General features: G+C 43.4%; 1 protein-coding gene across 1 annotated transcript; it reads left to right on the plus strand.

The window, feature by feature from the left end:
- Positions 1-3311: 3311 nt before the first annotated feature.
- PIGU (phosphatidylinositol glycan anchor biosynthesis class U) lies at positions 3312-22943 on the plus strand. The gene is made up of 12 exons (XM_082773624.1): positions 3312-3480; positions 5019-5083; positions 6345-6404; positions 7374-7436; positions 8777-8886; positions 10084-10184; positions 11881-11978; positions 14179-14333; positions 14797-14940; positions 17088-17212; positions 19194-19336; positions 22184-22943. The coding sequence occupies exons 1-12, from the start codon at positions 3351-3353 to the stop codon at positions 22295-22297; spliced, it is 1308 nt and encodes a 435-aa protein (XP_082629750.1). The 5' UTR covers positions 3312-3350; the 3' UTR covers positions 22298-22943.
- Positions 22944-24127: the final 1184 nt, after the last annotated feature.

Genomic DNA, 24127 nt, shown 5'->3' on the forward strand with positions numbered 1-24127 from the left:
TCATAATGTTAACATCAGGAACCAGCTACGCACCTGGCTGGTGCAGCCCTGAGTAGGTTGAGTGGAATGACAGCAAAGTCAGTGCCAGCCGATGAGACAGCCTGTTTTTCTAAGATGCTGCTGTCAAGAGCTGTTAATGCTATGTTTAGACAAGGCCCAAAAGCTGAACAGTGTTTCTTTGTCAGACCTTTTAGTTTCATCTTGTCTGACTCTATCTGTCAAGAAGTTTGGTGTTCAGTTTCCGTAAGCATCTTGGCCCTTCCCCACCTAGGAGAGATGTCTAAAATAAGTCTTTGGCTCTCTGGACAAGCCCACATCTCCACAATGCAGATAACAAGCTTCCACCAGATGATTAGTTGACTTAAATTAGCAGGCAGGAATTACAGCTTTCCTCTCTGGGTATTTTTTTATTTTTTTTTATTTTTTTTTTTTCCATTTTAAACTCACTCTGGCAAATGTTCAGCGTGGCACCAGAACTATCTTTCTGGAAAATGAGAAAATCTGATTTCCTTTCTTACAACACAGTGATTTGTCTTTCATATACAGAAAGTTCCTGGCATAGGAAGGCACTTAGGGAAACCTGAAATGCAATTTATTCACTTCTGTCTCTGAAGCAACAGAAGAAGAGCTGATCAGACAGACTTTATTATTATTTTTTTTTACAGATGTCTTCTAACCTCTGTAGAAGAGGTGAAAGTAACTGAGGTGTTTTATCAAAAAAAAAAAAGGTCCTGGTATATAAGACAGAGGACATAAAAGTGGGCTTCACAAGAGAACCAAATCCACTGGGGAACAGTAATGATTTCAATGCAGCTATTGCTCTGCAAAGTCTCCGGTAGGAGCAACAGAAGAGAAGATACTGTAGCATGGAGTGGTTGACTGTCAGGAAACAAAACATGACATCATTATTAAAATAAAAGAAAAAAAAAATTTGTGAAAATTACCTTTCTGGGACATGGGGATGTGGTGGAATAGACTCCACAGCCATAGCAAGCATCCCTGCACTATTAACACTTGCACAGGGCAATGATGAGAACTCAGTTAAAGTAATATATGTACTTGTGGTGTCCCGAGTACTAAAAGATTGATTTAGATTGGAAGAGCTGCAAGGGAGGGCTGTAGGATGCCTAAAGAATCATAATAGAATCATAGAATCATAGAATATCCCGAGTTGGAAGGGACCCATAAGGATCATCAAGTCCAACTCCTGGCACCACACAGGTCTGCCCAGAATTTTAGACCAAGTGCAGTGCAGTGTCCAAACGCTTCTTAAACTCCAACAGGCTTGGTGGTCTGACTGCTTCCCTGGGGAGCCTGTTCCAGTGTGCAACCACCCTCTCGGTGAAGAACATCTTCCTGATGCCAAGCCTAAACCTCCCCTGCCTCAGCTTGACACTATCCTCAGCTTGACACTAGAAAAGGACAAACAACAAGTTTTACAAGGAGCGGCTGAGGGAGCTGGGTTTGTTCAGCCTGGAGAAGAGGAGGCTCAGGGGTGACCTTATTGCTCTCTACAGGTACCTTAAAGGAGGCTGTAGCAAGGTGGGGGTTGGTCTATTCTCCCACATGCCTGGTGACAGGACAAGGGGGAACGGGCTAAAGTTGCTCCACGGGAGGTTTAGGTTGGATATTAGGAAAAACTTTGTTACCGAAAGGGTTGTTAGGCATTGGAATGGGCTGCCCAGGGAAGTGGTGGAGTCACCATCCCAGGAGGTCTTTAAAAGACGTTTAGATGTAGAGCTTAGGGATATGGTTTAGTGGTTGACTTGTTAGTGATAGGTCAGAGGTTGGAGTAGGTGATCTTGGAGGTCTCTTCCAACCTAGATGATTCTGTGATTCTGTAACATCGTTTATTGGCTCAGCTCTGGCCAGCAGCAGGACCCTTATCTAACATGGGGCAGCTTCTGGATTCTTCTCACAGAAGCCACCCCTATGGCCCCCTGCTACCAAACCATGCCATGTAAACCCACTACAAACACCTGAACTTAGATTGCGAACATCATTCTGTTGCTTAGTCCCAAGATATCCTACACGGGAAACATTTGAGCAAACCTATGATCTAGAAATTATTGCTTCATTTGTCACAAATTACTCTGTTAACTTTTCTTTTTATTTGGCTCTTGCACTTCATTTAAATACAGTAGTGGCATGGTTTTACATCTGGATCATGGTGCCATCTGAGGTTATCTGAATCTCCCCAAAGCTTCCATTTCCTGTGCCAAGTCAGATGGTTCTGGAAAGCATATGGTGTGGATCAGACCAGCAACACCAGCATCTTAGAGCAATACATCTTTAATTCCCCAACTACACTCCAATTATTCAGCAAAGCAGTGCTCTCGGGCAACTGCTGTCTGTTACACTAGATCAGAACTGTCACTTAGAGAGCAAACAGTGCTGAAAAAATGCATTTCTGGTCAGAAAACTGAAGGCATTTGTTAGCAGCTACTGAGAAGAATTAGCATTTCTGGCTTCTAGTAAGAAGCCAGATGCCTGCACAAATTCTTTAACTTGAACAAATCCACTTTGACTGATCAGAGGATGTGTCAAGTCCCGTCAGTCCTGGGGCCAATCGAGTCCCATGGCCACCTACTGCCCGTGTTAATAGGAAATCAGTTTTACCACCACAATGGAAAAGGTAACGTTTTTGTGCCATCAGCCTGAGAGCAGAAGAGTTCCCACATGACAGGCTGATGGCTGAAGCTTCACTTGCTGTTTGAGGACCAGATTTACTGTCCTGTGGCAGGGGATAGGAGTACATTTGAGAAGCCCCCTGAAAAGGCAGCAGCTGAACGGATCAGAGAATCAGAGAATCATTGAATCATTCAGGTTGGAAAAGCCTTCCAAGACCATCTGGTCCAACCACCCCCCTACCACCAATGTCACCCCCTAAGCCATGTCCCTCAGCACCACATCCAACCTCTCCATGAACACCCCCATGGATGGTGACTCCACCACCTCCCTGGGCAACCTGTCCCAACGCCTGACTGCTCTTCCTGAGCAGAAATATCTCCTCATTTCCAACCTAAATCTCCCCTGGCACAACTCGAGGCCATTCCCTCTGGTCCTAATGCTAGTTATTTGTGAGCAGAGGCCGACCCCCAGCTCCCCCCCCCCCCCCCCTTTCAGGTATTCGCAGAGAGCAATGAGCTCTGCCCTGAGCACCTTCGCGCTCTGACCATTTCGGCCCACGCCGCTCGCCGTAGCTCTCGGGTCGTATCGGGAAGCAGCGGGGCGGTGCGGCGCGGGGCCTGCTGGGACATGTAGTCCTCCCGACCGCGCCGCTGCATTGGAGCCCGGTTGTCCGGCGCCGCCCGCGAACTACAGCCGGCGGCCGGCGTCTGCCCGCGAGGATGGCGGCTCCCTTGGTGCTGGTGGTGCTGGTGGCCGTGACGGTGCGGGCCGCGCTGTACCGCTCCAGCCTGGCCGCCTTCATCGCCGAGCGGGTCGAGGTGGCGTCGCCGCTCAACGCCTGGAAGCGAGGTGAGGGCAGGGCCGGGCCGGGCCGCGTTCGTTGCCCGCGCTCGTTCTGTGGCCTCTGCGGCTCGTTCTTGTTTCAGAGCTGGGTGGCTTCAACGGCATCGCTGTGGGGAGGTGGTGTCCAGGTACAGAGCAGGTAAAGCCCTGCAGGCGGTTTAAAGTGTCACAATAAATGTCAAAAGCATGGATGTTTTTGGTGCCCTGAGGCCTCTGCTTCACACCGTGTAGCACTTCCACGTACAGCTCCCAAAAATGCCCTTGTGACAATGGAGACTTTCTAAATTTCGCCACAGAGCATCAGGTTAGGCCTCTAGACAGCGAGGAGCACGGGACCGTTCAACCCAGACAGAACCCCGTATGGAGGAAGTACCTTTGTGGCAGGAACAGAATCTCTTGTCCCAGCGTATTGCTGAACCAAAAGCCTTTTGTTGCTTCCTGCGATCTCCTGCTTCATCTCCCTGTGAACAAACGGACCTGTTCTGCATCGTTTCTTTCACTATAAAACCTGTTCGCTTCCCAGGGAACCTTTGTGCTCAGTAAGGTGGAGGAGACCTTGCAGAAAAAAAGTGTGCAGGCGTTGTAGTGCAGTTCAGGCTGCAGAATGTTAGGAAATTTCAAGGACAGGTAAAACTTTTAGCTTTGCTTGGGAATTCTTTTCTGTTCTTTCATATCTGGTTTCAGACATTTGTGTCTTCTCTATATCTAATTAGGCAAAAAAGTTAAAAATGTGTGTTTTATTAAGCTACGCAGGTAGCTAATTCTCAGTGACCCCTGAGAATCAGCTCTAGAGGGTTTGGGGTCCATTGGTCACTGGTCAGATTTCAAGAGCCATCTTTTAAAAGCCCAGGGCTCATTTCTAAGGCCAGGCCTGTTCAACATCTTTATCAGCGATCTGCCAGCAGCAGGGAAGCATCCTCAGCGAGTTTGCTGATGGCACTGACCTGGGAGGTGCTGCTGACTCCCTGCAGAGGGCTCTGGAAAGATGGGAGCACTGGGCAGTCAACAAAGGGAAAGGCCAGGTGCTGCCCCTGGGACGGAGCAGTGCTGGACACAGGCACAGCCTGGGAGAAGCGTGGCTGGAGAGTGGCTCAGCGGAATGGGGCCTGGGAACTCCGGCCCAGGCAGTCCCAGGACAAGCAGCCAGGCAGTTGGACTTGATCTTTGTAGGTCCCTTCCAGCTAGGCTGTTCTCTATTCCAGCCTGAATTGTTTGTCTAGCATAAATACCGCGTGTCACGCAAGAGGTGACTTAAAATCAGTAAATATCATACATGTGATTTATATACAGCGAGTTGCAAAATATTTCAGCTATAACATTGTTAGTTGTCTGAAACAAATAGCGTGATTGCATGGCAGAAGTAAGAAAACAATCAGTTCTCGCTGATGGTTGATTTTGTGAGATTTTGTGTCACCCATTCAGATAGTGATTCCGTGTGGGATACTCATGAACGTAGGTGTTTTAAAAACTGTATTTTTATTGTCACGAGGTTTTTCTCTGCCAGCGTTACAGGATTCTCATGCAGGTGTTTCTTTATGTTTCAGTGGTCGAAGGATTAGCTCTGTTGGATTTAGGGGTCTCACCATATTCTGGAGCTATTTTCCATGAGGTTGGTATGCGTGCTTCATTTTAAATGCGATATTCCAGGGGTTCATTTGTTAGCCTTACTGCTTGTGACTTGGCAAAGGCTGAGGATCTGTTCCATCCCAAAGACTTCAGAAAATTTGGAGTTGTGTAGTTGTCTGTGCAATAGTTGCACCTATTTGATCCTGCTAGCAGAATCAGGAGATGCAGTTCATCACAGAATAACTAGTTGCTAAGCAGCTGATAGCCAGTGCAGTATTTGTGGTGTGTAAGGAGAATCCAAGAAGTAAAATATGTTGTTCACATCCAGATTTTCTGTGAGCAAAGGCAGCAGCAGGGAGAGACAGTACCACTGGCAGTGTGAACACAATTTTGCTGGATAGCAGCATCTTGGGTTTCTGTATTTACAGAAATATTAACTTTAGTACAAACAGACAGTATATTTATTCCTCATTTTGGAAAGCACATCTTCCAAACACCTGGGGGGGTTTTGTGCCCTTTAATGGTCTTATTTGATATGAAGGTAGACTCGAGCATAGTGTCACCCACGTGTGAGTCTCATACTTCATGTATCTCTGAAAACTTGTGTCAATAAATTCTGCTCGGAACGTATTTCTCACAGACTGAAGTATTTTCACATGCTTTTTTATATCATCGCTTTATTTTAAAACTATTTTAAAATAAATATATTTTCTCACAGTGAAGACTGAATTTACACTATGTAAATGTGATGCCTTCAGATTAAGCTTTTCTGTCAAAGGAATATTTCAAAACCTGCTCTTCCTCTTACCCTGGAAGGGAAGAGCTGTTGGGAGTATGAGGATAGATAGGATCTGCTTCAAGTTTTTACATGCTTTCTTTTTACTTTATAAAAGACTCACCCAAACAATGAAACTGTCTGTGCAGGAAATACTTTCGAAAAACATGCAAACAACCTGAAAAAAGAGAGATTCTCTAGGAAAAAAAAAAAAAAAAAAAAAAGATTTTCTAAAACTCTTCTTTATATATTTCTATTGTAACTCTACCACCATTGAAAAGGTGAGACAGAATATGACTTCCAAAGCTGATGATGTTTTTAAGAAATATATTGAGAACTTTGCGAGGAAAAAGATGAGTAAGTGTGATTTTGATTATTCACTTTACTCTGAAGTAATAGCGTTGAGGAAGAGTCTAAGGAAAATTGCCTTTTGCAGTCTCTCACATTATACTCCATTGAATTGCCAGTTGTTCTATCCAAATGGAGATGGACAGTATTTGACATGGGTTTCTCTTCTGCTCTCTCTTAGACCCCGCTGATAATATATCTCTTTCACTTCCTGATTGAGTATGCTGAATTGGTCTTCATGGTGAGTGCTTCTGGAAAGTTCCTCTTGAAAGGTCTCATTCTGTGAAGTGCTGAGTACGACTTTCCTTTTGCTTATCAGTCAGGGACCTTCAGTTGTCTCCCTGGAGTTCAAATTCGTGCTGACCTCACACTTTCATTATAAAGGCAGCATTGTGTATACAAACCCGAGTTCACGCTTTTCCCTTGCTTTACAATTATTTATTTATTTATTTATTTATTTACTTATTTTTGTGAGTACTTTTGTTAGGTAAGTATCCTCTTGGAGGGACGGGAAGTTGACCTTTGATTTCCAATTTCAAAGGTCACCTCTTGCAGGTCAGAACATTTTGCCAGCCCCCCTTGCCCAGTCCCTACGCTGCCATGTTTCTCATTAAAACCCACTCCCAAATTCCAGGCCTGCAAGGAGAATGCAAATGGGTTAGTAATCCAGATGTCTCATTGTTGTAAACTATTCTGTGAGTTCTGCATAATCCAGGACAGCAATCACATAGCTGGCTGTGCATGCCACCTGGTAGAGCCTCTCTCCCCAGCTCCCTGCTGGGCAGCCTCTAGTAGAGCTAATCGTGCACTGATTATTTCAATGGCTGTACTGCTGCCTGCTGAGTTTGGGACAGCTCAAGCCACTGTCATGCTGGACAGCTGGATTTAGCCCCCTGGCACTGCCCCAGTGCTGCCCATGCTCTGATTAGACCAGTGATTCTCTGTTATCCTTACATACTTCTTCCCGTGAACATTTTCTTTGCCCCATTCTCTTGTTCTGTAAATATTAGTATCTGATACGTCTCATGGCTACAGAGGTTAGCAGTGGTGTGTGAACACTGTACAAATCAGCAAGCTAGTTAGTGTTATTAAAGCTTGTTTTTACATGATCTGAGTCAGATTAGAGTTTGCTCAGGATTGCAATACTGACCAATATCTGTTTCCAATTCATTTATTTTACTTACAGTTTGTCTACACCTTGCTTTTTTAGATAACTGATGTACTAACAGCTGTTGCCCTTTACTTGGCCATCCAGGACTACAACAAAGTTGTGGTAAGCTGACTTGCCAGTGTTGCTGACCCTCTTCTCCCAACGAGTATACATATTTTATACCAAAGAAAACATACCAGAAGATGCAGTGTCAACCAGTCCTTGTTGCTTAGCAGATTTACCTGCTTAGCAGTAAATCTGCACATACCTGGATGATCACAAAACAAAAATGGGGACTGAATGTTGTAAACCAGCTGAGGTACTTAAAGTTCTGTTGTGTCCATATTACAGAGTGAAGCAAATTAGTGCCCATAGCTATTGCACTGCACTCGAATGATGATTGCAGCAGTGTTTATTCTTTGATCTGGAAGGAATTTAAAGAATTTGAGAAATTCCCAAGAATACAATATCCAATACAATGCAGACAGCTCAAGGGACACAATAAGCAAGAGGGGTGTGAAACTTTAGAAAATGTATTGAAAACCCACCTTCAGTTGTTGCAGCAGTTTGAAGTATGCAGAATTACTCAACTATGGGTTTGGGAAGACTTGAGTGATCACTTTTCTAACTTCTGCTACAATCTTTTGTATATTTTGTAGCTAGGAAATGGAATGTTTTATCCTGAACCTGGCTTCAGGATGAAACATTGTTTATGTTTGCACCCAGCGTGTGTTAATAGAGATTCTGAAAATGTGTAAAGGAAGGAACAAACCTTCCAAGGATGCTGAGGAGATGTAAATCATTCTGCTGAGCAAGATGAAAGTCCTACACCAAATATAACTTGTTCCTTTCAAATTATAAACATATTTTTGGGAGTGAGTGATTCCTCCCAGTTTTCTCTCTTAAGTAGCTCGAAGTACATTTTGTGTAAGCAGTGCTGTGCTCTCTGCATTCCTAGACGTGTGGTGATACAGTACTAATATGAACAGGGATACTGCATTTTCTACATGTGTGGTCTCCCATCTACCTGGGCACTTGTCCTTTGTCCACTGAGGCTGAAGAAATAACACGTGATAGAACTGTTGATATGTAAAAAAATCCTGTGTGAGAGTTATTTTGCTTGTTGAGAATTTATTGCCAGCATCTCTTTCCTTTTGTCTTGCCATGACATAGTTCAGTAAGTTCATAATACAGATTTCTCCCTTGTCTCTGTAGGGAACATCATAAAACATGATATATTAAAGAGAGAGATTTGGGATCTCTAAAGGAAGTTTGACATAGAGGTATCCATCTTCAAAATAACGAGGACAGTGTAGTTCTGTGACTTCATTTCTTTGGGCCTCGTGTTGAGCAGTGAATTTACGAAGTCAACTTGTGTATGTTCTACAGTAATGAATATCCTAAGTGGTAAGAAACAGTGACTTTCCTCATCTAACAGTCTTTGGTCATTCTGCCTTGTACAGTTCAAAAAGCAAAAGCTCCTAATAGAGCTGGATAAATATGCACCAGATGTGGCTGAACTCATCCGGACACCCATGGAAATGCACTACATCCCCCTCAAGGTAGCACTATTGTGAGTATTGCTTCTTCCAGGTTGTAATAGGCTGCTTTGATTCTTCTGCTCTCCTTGGGCTTTGTCTGATTTGGGGTTTCAACATTTGCTGAAGATTTTACTTTTTTCATAAGTTCTAAGTTTCCTATTATGCATAAAAATCTCCCCATCCCTGAATAATTGGTTTCAAAGTGAAAAGCATAGGCTTTCCTAAATGCATGCTGCTGACAAGAAAATTTACTCACGCCTCCTAAGAAAGGCTCAACATGATGAGATCAATAATTTGGTAGCAAGAATGTTGTGTCTCTGTAGATCACAATTTATTTTGCTGGAATGCTACTGTCATCAGAGTTGATTTAATGCCTTCGAAATATCTAGTGTGTCTTTTCAGTCAGGATAGTTTTGGAGCAGTCAGACAAAATGTTTTCTAGGTATCACAAGTTGAACATCCCAGAACTGAGTATAATAATGCAAAGATATTCCAGGTTGACTGTTTAATAATGTCATGTCTTGGTGTTCCTCTGTATATTAATCACTTTTTAATTTCAGAAAGCATCAATTAAATTAAAATAAATAATATGCATATGAAATATTGCAAGAAAGAATTATTTTACCTCTAAATTATTCTGTGTCAGAAAGATTAAAATGTGGCTGCATTCTGGAAGGTAAAGATGTTTAGCGTTTGCTGCCTTTCCATAATTCTAATTAAAATGGGATGGATTTTCTTATTTGTCTGGTTTTATGCTCAGATCACGTCATTATGAACCTAAGTGATTGCTCTGACATAGTAGGAGTGCAAAGATGCAATTGGGTTGAGGGAAACACTCTGGTAATGTACCAGAAGGATACGTTCCCATCTTGCTATCTTCTTATTTCTGTTAATTCCTCAGAGCCAGTAAACGTGAGAAACAGAAAGCTTACTTCAGACCCAGTATTCTAGGTTTGACTGAATAAATGCACAATGTCTCTGAAAAGCAAGGAACGTTTTTGGTAGTCATTTTCTAAGACAGAATTTGCATTTTGGGCATTGTCCCATCTCCTTTTTTCCAGTGTGCTCTCTCTATTCATCTGAGTTAATCTGATGATGAGAGAAACCCATAAAACGTAAACAAACAAAAACAAATTGCAAATAGCATCTGGTTTTCCTTTCAATATATTCTTAATTAGGTTACCTCTTTTGAGTTGTCTGAATGTAACTTGAGCTTTGCTCTTTTTCAGCTATCTGTTAAACCCCTACACTGTGATGTCTTGTGTGGCAAAGTCCACCTGTGCCATCAACAACACTGTCATTGCATTCTTCATTTTAGCCACAATAAAAGGTAACGCAATGAAGAAAAAGTATTTATTTATGTCTTTCTATAAAGATTAGAAAAGTAATGGAAATCAAATCTGCGTAGAACTTTACAAATCTGATTGCTACAAATATATGAGTGGGACACATCAGCCCTCGAATGGAGCAGTAACTTAGTTCTACTTCAAATCACAACAGCCCAAGAGACTTTATAGTCAAGTCAAAACTTAATTTCATCTCAGTGTACCTAGGTGATTCCCTTCTGAATATTGACTCCATTTCCCAGATGACTTCAAATAGTTTTCTGTTTGTGAAGAAGTCTGTCTTTGCATAGAAGTCTGCTCTTCCTTTTGTACATGAATACCCATTTAAAATATTTGCCTTGAGCTTTTATTCAAAAGCAAGCAGTTACCTGCAAGTATTTGACTTTTACTTAAAGTTGTAACCTGGGTTTGAAATTAGCTAATTGAGTTTTGGCTAGGCAGAAACAGTAACCAAAGGCCTATATTAGCCCAATTGAATAGACTGTGACAGAATGGCTTTCATTAATTCTGTACATTCAGCCAGGTTTCTGTTCCTCTTATGAACCCCTGTGCTAAAGTCTTTTTGCATTTGTGCTAGTCACATAAGCTTTAGGAGTTCTCTGCTGGATTATATGAAATGTCAGTCTGATCTGCTGTCTGGTCTCCAGCAGTGCCCAGAACCAGACATCACAAAGTAAGCTGGTATAGGTTATTGTTACTAGTATTTCCAAAAGAAAATTTTCCTTCAATTATTAAGTAGGGGGTTCCATTTAAAAGCATTTGTGAAAGCAGATGTGCAGGATCCGCTTATTTAAACTGAATTTTGCTGCTCATTGGTAGTTTAAGGCAAATAGTTTTGTCATATACAAAATTGTAGTTGCTGTTCCCTGTGTTTTCTCCTTCACTGGGAGAGTGGCAGCCTCTAGTGTTTAAAGTCAGCAAAGAGAGAATGTCAGATTATGATTTCTGGGTACCGATTGTTTAGATGTATACAGAATTTAACACAATAAAATATAGAATAGGGTGGTTTGTGTCTAGGAAAGTGTAATTGTAGAATGGAGAAGACTCATTGCTAGGAAACTCTATACTTTACACAGATGGAAGCAGAGAGAAGCTTACTGTTTGATGTCAGTCAGTGGACACAGGCTGACAACAGACAGGCTAGCCCAAGGCGTAATTGTCAAGTCAATGCACCCAGTTTTGGTATCTGTAAAATAGGGATAATGCTCCTTCCTGTGGCTACAGATTTTCACTTGCTGTCTTTCACAGAGCTTTGCTGAGGACCCTCACTCATTCTGCTGACCAGGGCATCCAGCATGCTCAGTGGGACACAGCTATTATAGCAGCCAGCTAATAGCAGACAGCTATTTCATGCAGATATGAATTAAGTGAATGCATTCCCACATACAAAGAGCAGCCAACGTGGTCTATATGTAGACTGAATTACACAAATCACTTTCTGTATGTGAATTATAGGAAATAGAAACCAGTCAGTGGTTCTTTCTCATACAAGTCATTGTCCTTTCAAAATGTAGTTAAGAAAAGGCTACTCTCACAGACACATTCTGCTACTCTTTATGTCATGTTCTGATATTTGTAAACCTATCACAGAGGATTGTGCATTTCTTCCTTTTTAGACTTCCTGTCTGTAAGGTTGTATAAAATATTACTTACAAATGAACTTATTTTTTCTCCTTGCAGGTAGTGCCTTCCTCAGCGCTGTATTTCTGGCGTTAGCAACATACCAGTCACTCTACCCTATCACGTTGTTTGCTCCAGCTCTACTTTACCTTCTACAGGTAAATGATTTCTAAGCATTAATATCTGTTGTCTTACCGTAGCTGTGCAGGAACAGTTCTTAGCTGTTGAGAGTGAAGTCAGGGGTAGGCCCTGAGTTGCAGAAAGAGTGACTCTCTCCTCAAGCCGTGGAGAGTTTACAGCCTTAATGGGGTAGCCTTTGCATAGAGAAGGTGGAGCAGAAAGTCATCTACAAAACTGGTTGGTGTTTAGCTTGCCTGAAATATATTCTAATCTTTGTGTCATGTGAATTGCAACAGGGATTTTAGACCTGGAGAGTTTCCTTTGCACTGACATGGGTCACTGAGCTGTGTTAAAATGAAGAGCTGTATGTTTGAATAACCAAACTCGGAAAATTTAAGTGTAATGGTAAAAGTCATGTGCTTGTGAAAGCAGCTGGTTTCACTTGTCCTATTTCCCTCCCTGTTAACAGGACTGTGGTTGAATTCCCACAGGGCTGACTTTGATCACTCATGGGTGCACAACACCTCAACAGACAGGCACTGCTCCAGGCAAAACCACCCCATCAGTAGGCTGGTAGGCACATCTGCAGGCACGGGTAGAGTTTAAAGCCGAGGCAGCCCTTTGCTAGTCTGCAGATTCATCAGTTTGCCTGCATGCTTCGCCAGTCTCTGAACTTTTGTAAAGTTCAGTAAAATGACATAAAGAAGAATTACAATGTGCTGAAGGAAAAACTGATTATTTGCTATTCTTATCCTGATGTAGGAGCAAGGAGAGGCTGTAACCACTAGCAGATGACTCTTATCCTATATTCACAGATCAGTTGGCGATTACTTTTATGACAACCAACTTCTTGTGATCAACCAACCAAAAAATCATTTTTATGATTTTTGTCATTCTTGAAGTCATGCTGTTAAGCCAGTACCAGTCTTGGTTGCTTCTATCCTGTTTTCCTCATGTTTTTTATAGTTAATCTTAACTACAGGTTCATCACAGGCTATTCTCAAATCCCTGAGATTCAACAGGAACAGAGGCAATTCTTGTCCATTCTCTTCCCCCAACTATGTCTTACTTTTTTAAGGATTTTGATTTTTCTTACTCTTTGCGAGACAAGAACTTCTGTTGACTCAATATTGCTTTTCCAGTTAATGTTTAGGAACATCTATTTTTTGTTTTATATGTTGTTACCATTTCAGCTAACTTTAGTCTGAGCTGGTTTTTATTCATGGCAGTAGAAAAGTAAAAGTGTTGTGTTTGCAAACAGCAACAAGTGCTTTGATATATGAAAGCATGATTTATGACTGACTTGAAAGGGGAATAGGCTAGTGTGTCTTCTTTTACCTGGATTTGTAAATGAAGTTTCGTGTTTTCTTGTTACAGAATTAAATAGCTTATCTCCAGTAGTTTCCAATCTGTCCTGCCAAAAATCCTTGCATGCTTTACAGAGAGCCCATGCCAGTTAGAGTTGGCTCTCTGTACATCTCTTGCCAGTACAAACCCTACCAGCAAGTGGAAAAGCTGACTTGGAGCTGCAGAACTGTGAGCAGTTCCCAAGGTGTTTGCCCCTGTGTATATACTTGTCTTTATAAATGCAGTCAGGGAATCTTAGATCTCTTGTAGTGAGATACCAGTATGTCTTGTTATGTGATAAGGGCTTGCTGTTGACCTGTCAAGGTTATGTGGCAGCAACAGGACTGCAGCAGTTGTCTTTGTCTAAAGAGGCAACCATTGAAGTGGCTCTGTTGTGCTTAGAAACCCTCCTTGTTCCCTGAGTTTAGCAGAATATGAGTTCCAGTCCATATGGCAGGGAGCTGACCTCACGGGGCAGTTGGTCACAAAGCGTGCATCTCAGTCACATCAGGCAATGAGGGTTTGTGGAGGAGAAGGCAAGCAGCAGAACAATACTGCAAACACATAAACTAAATCGTAGATGTGAGGAAGTGTGTGCGAATCTCACGTTGAACACCTGAGACTTGACTCATTTGTAGCATTACAAGCAGAAATGGCCAGCTTAGCATGTCGATTTTCAAGCACAGAAAAATATGGACAACATGTCTGGCTTAAATGGAGAGAGTGAAGAACATCAAGCAGATTGTGCTTGAAAGTTGCTCTTCCCAGTGCAGCAGTTCCCAGTATTTGATGCTTTCTTTCAACAATTTGAGAGGATGTTCTCAACAATTGGACTTTCTTGTGGCTTTCCAACTGATGAGGGCTATCTGCCTGCTTGTGTTTTGTTTTCAGCGTCAGTTCATACCGATAAAGCCAAAAAGTAAAAGCTTCTGGCTCTACACCATGCAGTATGCAGCCTTGTACCTGTGCAGCCTGGTAGTAATCATCTGCCTCTCCTTCTTCCTCCTCAACTCCTGGGATTTTATCCCATCTGTTTACGGGTTTATGTAAGTATAAGAATTCTTACTATTTTTGTGTTGATTCATACATATCACACGTGTGTCCTACTCCCTGCCCTAAGGAGTATGTGATCTGTGATTTTACTGGCAACACAAGAAAAGAAAAAGTGTGTGTGGAGGAGCCGTGCCATTAGCCAGATGCTGTTAATAAGTAGCAGCAAGAATTAGATAAGACAGGAAATGTTTTCCACCAAGTACATTAGAAATGGATTTGTTTATTGAGCCACTGTTGTTGTAGTATTTTTCTCTGAAGACGTCTGCTCAGGAGTGGTGTAAATCCTGCTGGGGTCATAAAAGGATGTTGTTGCTAGGTTGTCACATCTTTGGTTTCTCTTCCACAGATTTAAAATATAGGTCCTCCTTTCAATACCACATAATGATCAATTAATAAAACAGAAGCAGGGCAGTGAAAAACAGCCACTTAAAATTGTCTTTTCTTTTCAAATTTCAGCCTTTCTGTTCCAGATCTGACACCCAATATTGGCCTTTTCTGGTACTTCTTTGCAGAGATGTTTGAGCACTTTAGTCTTTTCTTTGTATGCGTATTTCAGATCAATGTGTTCTTCTACACCATTCCCTTGGCAGTAAAGTTAAAGTAAGTATGTTTATTTGCTAGTTTGTTTGTTTGTTTGTTTTTACTCCTGTAGTTGTCCAGTGGAAGTTTATAAGACTGGCATCAGATGTCTGAATCTATGAACCTGAAAAACTGTTTTTAATAGAGCCTATCCTCATTTCCCAAAGTCTCAATCTTTTCCTCATAAATAGAGTAAAATATTATGTTTGTGCTGGAATTTAAAGGGAAAATGCCTGTTATGAAGCCATGTACCAACAGGAGTGGTGGTGCTCATTAAACCCCGTCAAGAATACTGCCTCTTGTTTTCAGCTCCTCGGTACAAGAAAGATGCTGATAAGCTTGAGCAAGTCCAGTGCAGAACCTAAAAGATGGTCAGTGGTTTGAAGGCTGGCGAGCAGCTGAGGGAACAGGGCTTCTTTAGCCTGCCGAAGAAAAGTCTTAGGGGATACCTGATAGCATTTCAACACCTAAGAGGAGGCTACTGAGAAGATAGAGCCTTTTGCTGAGATCGCTGAGGTGAGAAGGAAGTGATCATAAATTGAAAGAGGGGAAATTCCAACTGGATATAAAGAAAACAGTCATCACTTCGAGGACAGTCACAGACTGGAGCAGAGATCTATGGCTTGTTCTTGGAGGTTTTCTAGATCTGACTGGACAAAGCCCTAAGCAGTCTTGTCTGAAGTCAGTGTTGACCCTGCTTTGAGGAAAAGATTGGACTAACACCACACTAAGTCCCCTTTCTCACATGGGCTGTGACTGAGAAACCTGCTGCTGCTATACACTTGTACACTCTTGAGAAGGCCTCTTTGCCATCTTACCAACCTGCACTCAGATTTGGAGATGGAAAGATGATTTTTCTGAAAAGTATTTCCTAAGCCATGGTCAGGTTTCTGTGGAGACAGCAGTCACTTGTGCCCCTGCTGGAAACCCATTGTGCTCTGTATGTTTTTGAAAAACTAAAAGTAGCCTGGGGTCAGAGGTAGTAACCATCACTTACGTGACTCCTCCTTGTGATTTCAACATAAGAAAATGCCTCCATATCTCCTGGAGGCGTATCAATTAAGATGTTCAGAGGACTATACGGGATTTGGGAGCCTGCATTTCCTAACAAGTTTCTGCAGTGGAGATATTTTTCAGGATATTTTCCTTCATCTTATTTCCCTTCCTGCTGCTGTCCCAAAGAGCTGCAGTGGCATTATTGTTACTGAAAGCTGAGATGAAATGTAGTGGGCCCTGTTTTTGGAGGTTATTCTCGCCTTAGGTACAAGTCAGTCCAGTTTCACTTTTAATTTTTAAATGTGATTTAGCACCATGGATAGAGGATAAAATCCATCTCCCCTTATATTCAAAATATGAAAATTTGCTTCATACCTGTACTTAAAAGTTGAATCTAAAGGTCAGTCTGCCCAGAATATTATGTTCTCCATCACTTTTCATTTTCATTCCTCTGCGCTACTGCAAAGCTGGTTCACTCATTCTAAAAACAAAGCTGCTTTTTAGACCCTACAATAGCAATCCCAAGCATCACCACCTCAGCTCTTTATAAAGTGCACATCTAGAAGATGCTTCCTGTGTTTTCAGTCCCTTTCTTGCATGCAACACACAGAAAACTACATGCACTATATACCTGAACCTGGGAAGGATATTTGAACTGACAGTCCTCTGACAATGAGGCACCTTATCACTTTGATGTTGAGAAACTATTTGAGCAACTTGATTTGTTGCTTGCCACAGTGTAGTTAACTCAGCTGGAATCGTCTCATTCATTTTTCATAGAAACTGATTAAAAAGAAATACCAGACCCCTGCAGTGATCTGTGCAGATCTGGGAGTTGGACTCTGCTATGAAACAGGCATGTTACATGCGTCAAAAGAGAGAGCAGAGGTTTAGGCATAAAGGTCCCTGCTCCCTGCTTGCAGAAGCCAGTATAGTCTAAAAGCAAGAACTCACATCTGGAACTTCAAGTTCTTTATTGCCAGAAAAAAATGAAAACTTGGGGACAATCCTAGCAGCTCAGTCTGTCCCATCAGGGGCTCATTTGGAGAGAATGGAGTACCAGAGCCTTTTAAAGCCTGTCCCACAGTATGTTTGTGCCATTGCTGATCTTTATTTCCAGTTTGCAGAGACCCGACTGTGTCCTCTTACCCTTTGTGTCTTTTCCCTTTTAGGGAACACCCTGTGTTCTTCATGTTTGTCCAGCTCGCAATCATTTCTATCTTCAAGTCCTATCCCACAGTGGGAGATGTTGCACTGTATATGGCCTTCCTTCCAGTCTGGAGCCACCTTTACAGATGTAAGTTCTTTGTGTTTGATTGTTTCTTCTCTGGAATGAGAAAGTGTCTGCCCAATAATTTGTCTCCACTAAGCCAAACCACGCCTGTAGTCCTGCAGGCTCTTGTGGATTCCTTGGGCTATCCGGAAAAAAGCTTGATTTCTGGTGATACGATACAGTCTGTAACATATGTTCAGGACTAGGGTTGTAAGAGGTCGAGGAGAGAATTTTCACTTGTACATTATCTTCCCCTTCCAAGTTATTCTGAAGATTTATTTTTTTTTTTTTGTAAAAACCTTTTATAGCCCTGCACAAAAGATGTTCCTTATGTAAGCTACATCCATCCTTTCAGTGTTTCACTCCCATGTAAGGGTGTGTAGAGTGCTGCTACTGCAGTTGATGAGTCCCCTAGCCTTAAAATCCCACACTTTGCAGCAGTTCTTTGTTTTGCATCTGCTCGTTTGCTTAGAGTAAAAGTAACTAAATTACTCCAAGTGTTTGTCCAGTTTTTCTCAAATGCTTCATAAAGAACCTGTATAGTTCTTTAAATCACCAGAGAACTACCTGATGATTTTCAAACTCTGACTGTAGAACTTGTTACACTGAGGAGATTTTGCAAGTCTGCCAGTGTAGTGCTCCTGGAAGTGCTGTTTTTTGTTGCATTTCTTGCCAAAGTCAGCTTAAACAAGCTGCTTTGAGCAATCCTGCCGTATTGTCCTTGGCTTTGACTGCAGTCTTCTCTACCAAGGGTCAAGTTTGTGCAGGGCAGCCAGTCTACCTGTGTCAGGAGACAACTGGGAGTCAAGATGCCAGAGTAGTTTGCATATGTTTGGCTTTAGGCTGGTCCTCTGCAGCATCAGTAGTGGGGAGTAAGTGGGGCATTGTCTGCTGTGGAGGCCATCCGCTCCATTTGTTTCAGACTAAGGAAAGCTAAGGCCAAAGCAGCTGTGATGAAATAGAGCAGGAAGCTCCAGGCTGGCCCTGAGGATGTCACAGCCATAGCAGGTGACATATTTTTGAGAAATCCTAATTCAATTTAGGTGAGATGTATGTTCCAAACTTAGAGAGGAAGGTGAGTATGAGCGTGAGAGGGACAATCCCATAGTGAGTGAGCTATTAAACGAAAAGCTTAAAATGATGGATGTGAACAGTTTTGGATGTGATAATAGTCATAAAACGTCAGATAGTTCCCTTCAGCAGCAGAATGATCAGAAGTCTTTTTTGGTTAATTTCAGGGATGTTGAGCTATAGCCAAGCACAGCTGCACAAGTGCCAGGATAAACTATCCTACTACTGCCAAAGAACAGAAAACAAAACCTCTTCTGGCCTAGTAGTTCCTAGCTCTTTTAGACAAAGTTGTATTTGTTTTTTGTCCATCTGGCACATACTCATGCAGACTAAAGGATTCTTGTATCTCCCAAGGGCATATGTTTGTCATCACATTTGGCCTATAAGAATGTCCTCTGTTCTTTCATTTACTTACCATCTTCTTAGAAAGTATGACTTTTCCTTGTGGTCCACAGATTAGCTTTTTCTATAAGTAGTCAGCTTGACGAAGCTAGGGAATGGCATGCTCTGCTCTCTGAATCTTGATGCTGGTGCAAAGGCCCTTCTCAAAACTGCTAGCTGCTGTAGTGTAGACACCAAAACACAAACAAACAAACAAACAAACAAAAACAAAAACAAAAACAAACCAAACAAGGTCTTCAGAGGAAGAGTTTCTCTTTGGAAGCACAGGACGTAGAAGAAAAGAGCTACAAATGAAGGATTCACGCACAAGCTAAGGCAGAAATGTATTTTCTCCTTGAAACAAACAGTGAATGTCTTATAAAAGGTACCCAGGGGATTATCAAAACAAATTGCAAAAGCTTGATTGTTGCAGAGAAGTATGCTTTGGCAAGTGCCTGTCTGCCACTGCACATACCTGAAATACCATTGCTGGTTGCATGAGCATGGCTGTTCGATAAAGCTTCATTTTAATAACTTTTTATTTCTTTTGCAGTCCTCCGGAACATCTTCATCCTGTCATGTGTGCTCATTGTCTGCTCCCTCCTGTTCCCTGTTCTGTGGCATCTATGGATTTATGCAGGAAGTGCTAACTCCAATTTTTATTATGCCATCACGTTGACTTTCAACATAGGGCAGGTTAGTAGAGCAAGGCAAACCAGGCTGCACTTTGAGGATTGCACTGGATCGGGTGTCCTGCCAGCAACAGTGAATTCTGCAGGATGTGTCTGGCCCATACAGTCCAGCATAGCAGTTTCCTGCCTCTCCTGCTCCAGCTGAAACCTGCCTAGTCCTCACCTTCGGGCACACTAATGGGGAAAGAGTTCTTGTAGTGTTTAAACTATAGCTTAACAACCCAACTCACTCTGCATCTTACACAGTCTGCTGCTTGGTAGCAGAGGAAAAGCATCTCAGTATGACAGGGTAAATAGCACATGAATCGAGAAGAGAGGGAATGGAAAAGACCATGGGGCAGCGGCAGTGGGTCCATGCAACAGGCAAATGAGAACTGCCTAAATGCTGGGCCATGGCACCAATTTTTCTAAGCATGACACCTCACTGAAATGTAGGGCTGTGGGCATGCGTTTGGTCTCACTCATGCCAGGACTTGCTCTCCCTCCTTCTTTCCAGGCTGTGCCCTTCTAGATTCACGACTTTTACTGCCCTCAGAGAAAACAGAGCTTAGCAACCTTGGAGGATGAGATCCAATGTACACAGTTGCTACAACCCTTCCTAAGGCTTTCCTTCCTCTTTTCTGCAAGTTGTTATGGTCTGTAGATAATCCCCAGGTCCTGGGACATTTTCACATGTGGATGAGGAAATAAGGAGAACGTTCACTTGATGTTAAAGTTGCTTTGATTATCAGTGCACCTCAGCCATTTACATTGACATTGCATCTCCTAAAGCTAGAGGAGCAGTTTTGCCAGAGTCTGAAAAATCACTTGCTTGTATGTTCCCCAGCTCCTTGATAAATGGGGCAAGCACCCTCTGTGATATAAAACCCTCTGTTCTGTAAAAGCAGAAAGGGACCCCATGCAATGAGTAGAGTTAGCATATAGATGCATATAAGCCTTAAGAAAGGCTTATAGGGAATTGTGGTTTGTTAGCTGTCTAACTATACACCTCGCCATGGAATGAAAGGAACAGTAAAATTTAAATGACAGATAGCATTTGATCTAAGAGGATTTTATTTCCTACCTGAGAAAATCACGGCAGGTCCTGTGATGTATTATGCTCTGTGCCAATGCAGACAGAGCAAAACTCTCCTTTCTGATTTCTTTCTGAGAACGAACTAGCCCGCACCCCTGCCATCCCCAGTTATTTCTTTTCCCGTTAAGATATCTGCAGAGTCATTTAATTAAAAATAAAATCAACCGTATTGATGTAGCATGCCAAGTAGTCAGCCATAGTGTAATGCAAAACAAACAGATAAAATAAGCACTGCTGCTCTACCCCTTCCCTGGGCACCTCTACCCCTCTCTGTCTGTTTTCCTTCCAACTTTCTCCTCTGATCCCAGCAGCCCGCAGCCCTCTCCCTCAGATTTCACCCAGTCCTACATATCCTCTCTTCCTGCTGCTGAGCTGCCTTAGTAGCAGCTGTATTTAACAGTAACCCAAGCAGGCTCTGGCTGACAGACTAGCTCTGTGTCTTCCTTTGTCCCATTAGCAATGCAGCACACTTCAGGTGAGGTGCTCCCAGGCATGAATTCCCCAGGTTCGTTGTGCCAAAGCGATGTGCTAATGGCATCTGGTTATTAAGGACAGCACCCGCTGGTTTGCTTTGGGACTGTAACTGCTAGTTTGGTTTGGCACTGATGCTGTTTCCAGTGGGAAGGGAGGGTTGCACCACAAGAGACTGGATGGCAAATGGCATTAGTGAGACAGCAGGGCACTCGCTGCTGTTGTGCTTACTGCAAAAGCAGTTTGCCCAAAGTGCTTTAGAAAAAACATCCTTTGTTTGACCACTCCAGCGCAGCTGGCCCTGAGACCCACTCTTACGTTCTCACCTATGACTGTTTTTAGGCAAGGGAACAGTCAGCACTAGTGCCTCAACAAAACAGAAGAGTGGCCTGGGGAAGGCAGGGACCTCATGGTTTCCATGCCAGATTTCCATGTTCTGTGCAGTTCTTGAGGAAGGTGCACAATGTGGCCAGTGGCAATACCAGCCTGAAGCATGCAAGGGAAGTCCCTTGCAACGCAGGATGATGCCAGCATCAGTGTCTATGGAAGCGTGCTCTGAACTGGAAAATCTGGGGGTTAGCCAGCTCTGTTTCCCACTGAAAGGGAGCAAGCGTGCAAATACACAGGGTTGTCTGTCCCACAGAGAGGGCACTACAGCACGGTGACAGGAAAGAGATGGGAAAGTGGTGAGGGTGCTTTTATCTGGTTTTGCTCCTGGACATTGTTCTGAGAAGCCACAGCCTTGACTTTCCAGCTCTTCCCTTCACCCCTTACCCTGGTACGTATTGTTAAACTGCTGAAACTTCTGTTTGCTAAGGCTGACCTGTGAAGTTTCTGCTGCTACTTGCAAGCTTCTTACCCTTTCTGACTAGAAATGGCAATTGAAACGTACTTTGCCAGTCAGCAGCAGGGGACTTTCAGCATCTGGGTCGAGTTGCATGACAGCATTTGCATGCACAGGAGTCCTGTGGATGAGGCTTAAAGGTGGTCTGTAAAGCTGTAAACAATGTATGGACCTACCTTTGTCATACTTCTTGGCCTTTTTATGGAGCTACTGTCTCCTTAGCTGAGGTGTCTGTGGGAGCAGACTGGTAGCACAATAAATGGGTTAGTTGAAGTCTCCCGTAGTTTTGTACTGTAAGGCCATGGCCAAGGAGTATTCACAAGATCCCAGTGCCTCATCTGCAAAGCATGATGAGCAGCCAAGGAGCTTCTTAAGCCCCTTCAGGGTTTGTCACAAACACATCCCCATTTTTCTTTTGTTCTGAAGCATCACTGATGTGTCTGAACATCTCATTTCTGCAGATCCTGCTCATCTCAGATTATTTCTATGCCTTCCTCCGGCGGGAGTACTACCTCACTCACGGACTCCATTTGACAAGACAAGATGGGACAGAGGCCATGCTTGTTTTGAAGTAAGGATTGTATCCACCAGTCCTTGGGACATGGACTACTCTACGAACAGTAAAGCTTGGTGTATATGGGGTGGGTGGGGAAGGTTCCTTGGATGAGGTCTGAATTTGGGGATGATACCTACTGAAAGAAAGAGCTGAGGTTCTTCTGGGAATACCTTCCACAGCAGTGGACGCAGTGCAGGCTAAAAGCTGCAAGTAGAACCTGCAATGCCTCCACCAGAGCATCTCCCTGCTTCCCTCAGCTGTGCTTTTTGCCTCACCTCACCCTTCAACTCTGGGCAGTCCATCAGGAACTGGAAGAAGTGTTTGAGCTAAAACCAGGACTGAATCTCTGGCCCAGAAACAGTTCAGCCCATAAACGGTTTACTTCATTGTCACTGGTTCTTGGAGATATTTGCTTCTCCTGGAAATTTCCCCTTCACTGCTTTTACCAGTAACATTCCTGCTTGACACAAGACAATGTCTGTGTACTTGGTGATAAGCCCTGCCTGCAGATGCCCTTTTTTGGTTCTTCTGCTTTTGTGGGTTCTGGAAAAATCCCATGCTCAGACACAGTGGGAGCTTGTGAAACAAATGGGCAACCAAGGATGAATGACCTGTTGGAAGGAGGACAGCTGAAGCTGATGCCACAGGTAATAATCCTGGAGCTCAAACGACTACTAAGAACTGGAACCGGCAGGGGAAAGCAGCAGCAGGATACTGGGTTAACTGGTCTATCCCATTGAGGTAACACATACCTTCCTGTCAGGAGCTGCACAGAAACACTACTGTGGAGATAGACAACCGCTACTCCTTATTTCTGTATTTTAGCAAAGCTTGGCAATGCTGGGCTTGCACTACACTGTTGTGATAATTTGGGGCAGCAGCCTGGACATGGAATGGGCAAGCTGCCTGCCTGGGCTAGGGACCAGGAGGTGTCAAAATCTCCCCTTTAAGGCTGCAGACCAACCTCTGACGGAGCCTCAGACGCTACTGTTGTGGAGTTGCTGGGCTCTTGGTGTTCCACAGCAGCTTATCGGTATAGGATAGCCACTCCCCAGTGTTACCCGTTGCACACAGTGATGGTATCTTGTGGCTGTGCGTGGAGGGCCCCGTTCAAACACTGTCCCTTAGTTTCCTCACTGCTTCCCCCGATCTGCGTTCAGACCTCTTCACTTCAGAGCTTCTGCTGCTGCTCACCCCATGAATGTGACCCACCGCAAGGGAATACACTGGGCTCTACTGGTTGCATGTGGCACTGAGAATCATTACTGACGGTGTTGGAAGCCTTCTCCCTGGTGTTGGGACTGGAAGCAGCCACCGTGCCTCATTCATCCCAAGAAAAAATTTGAAGGGCTGGTGGTTTGTTGGTACAGAAACCAAACTGCAACTGGTACAGAGGAATTGTGAGAGCAACATGCCAAGGACCTTCCCAGGCAGTTTTATGAACAATTTTTTTTTTTTTTTTTTTTTACAATTAAAACTTTTGCCTTATTGCACTGCTATTAGCGCTTTTGCCAGGGGACTTTTCTGCGAGTCCAGCTCAGCCCACCCCGTCCTGCAGCCCTGGGCCGGGGGGGGGGTGTGTGCAGGCAGGGCTGCTCAGCTGCCGTGTGCGTGGCATGGCAAAGAGCACAATAAACTGTGCGAGTTTTAAATGCCTCTGGTGTGCTCTGTGCTGAGCGAGAGGAGGGTGAGGAGAATTTGTGCCCTGCCATTCAGGATGGGACCTGAGCTGTGAGCAAGAGTTAGGCTGGTGGAGTCACTCCCTGCCACCCCTCATAGTGCTGGACCCCCTGCCCTGTCGCTGTTGGGCAGAGAGAGGGGACCTGAGAGAAGGAAAGGAATGGAAACA

The sequence above is a fragment of the Aythya marila genome (genome assembly GCF_965140915.1).
Source record: "Aythya marila genome assembly, chromosome: 16".
Taxonomy (NCBI): domain Eukaryota; kingdom Metazoa; phylum Chordata; class Aves; order Anseriformes; family Anatidae; genus Aythya; species Aythya marila.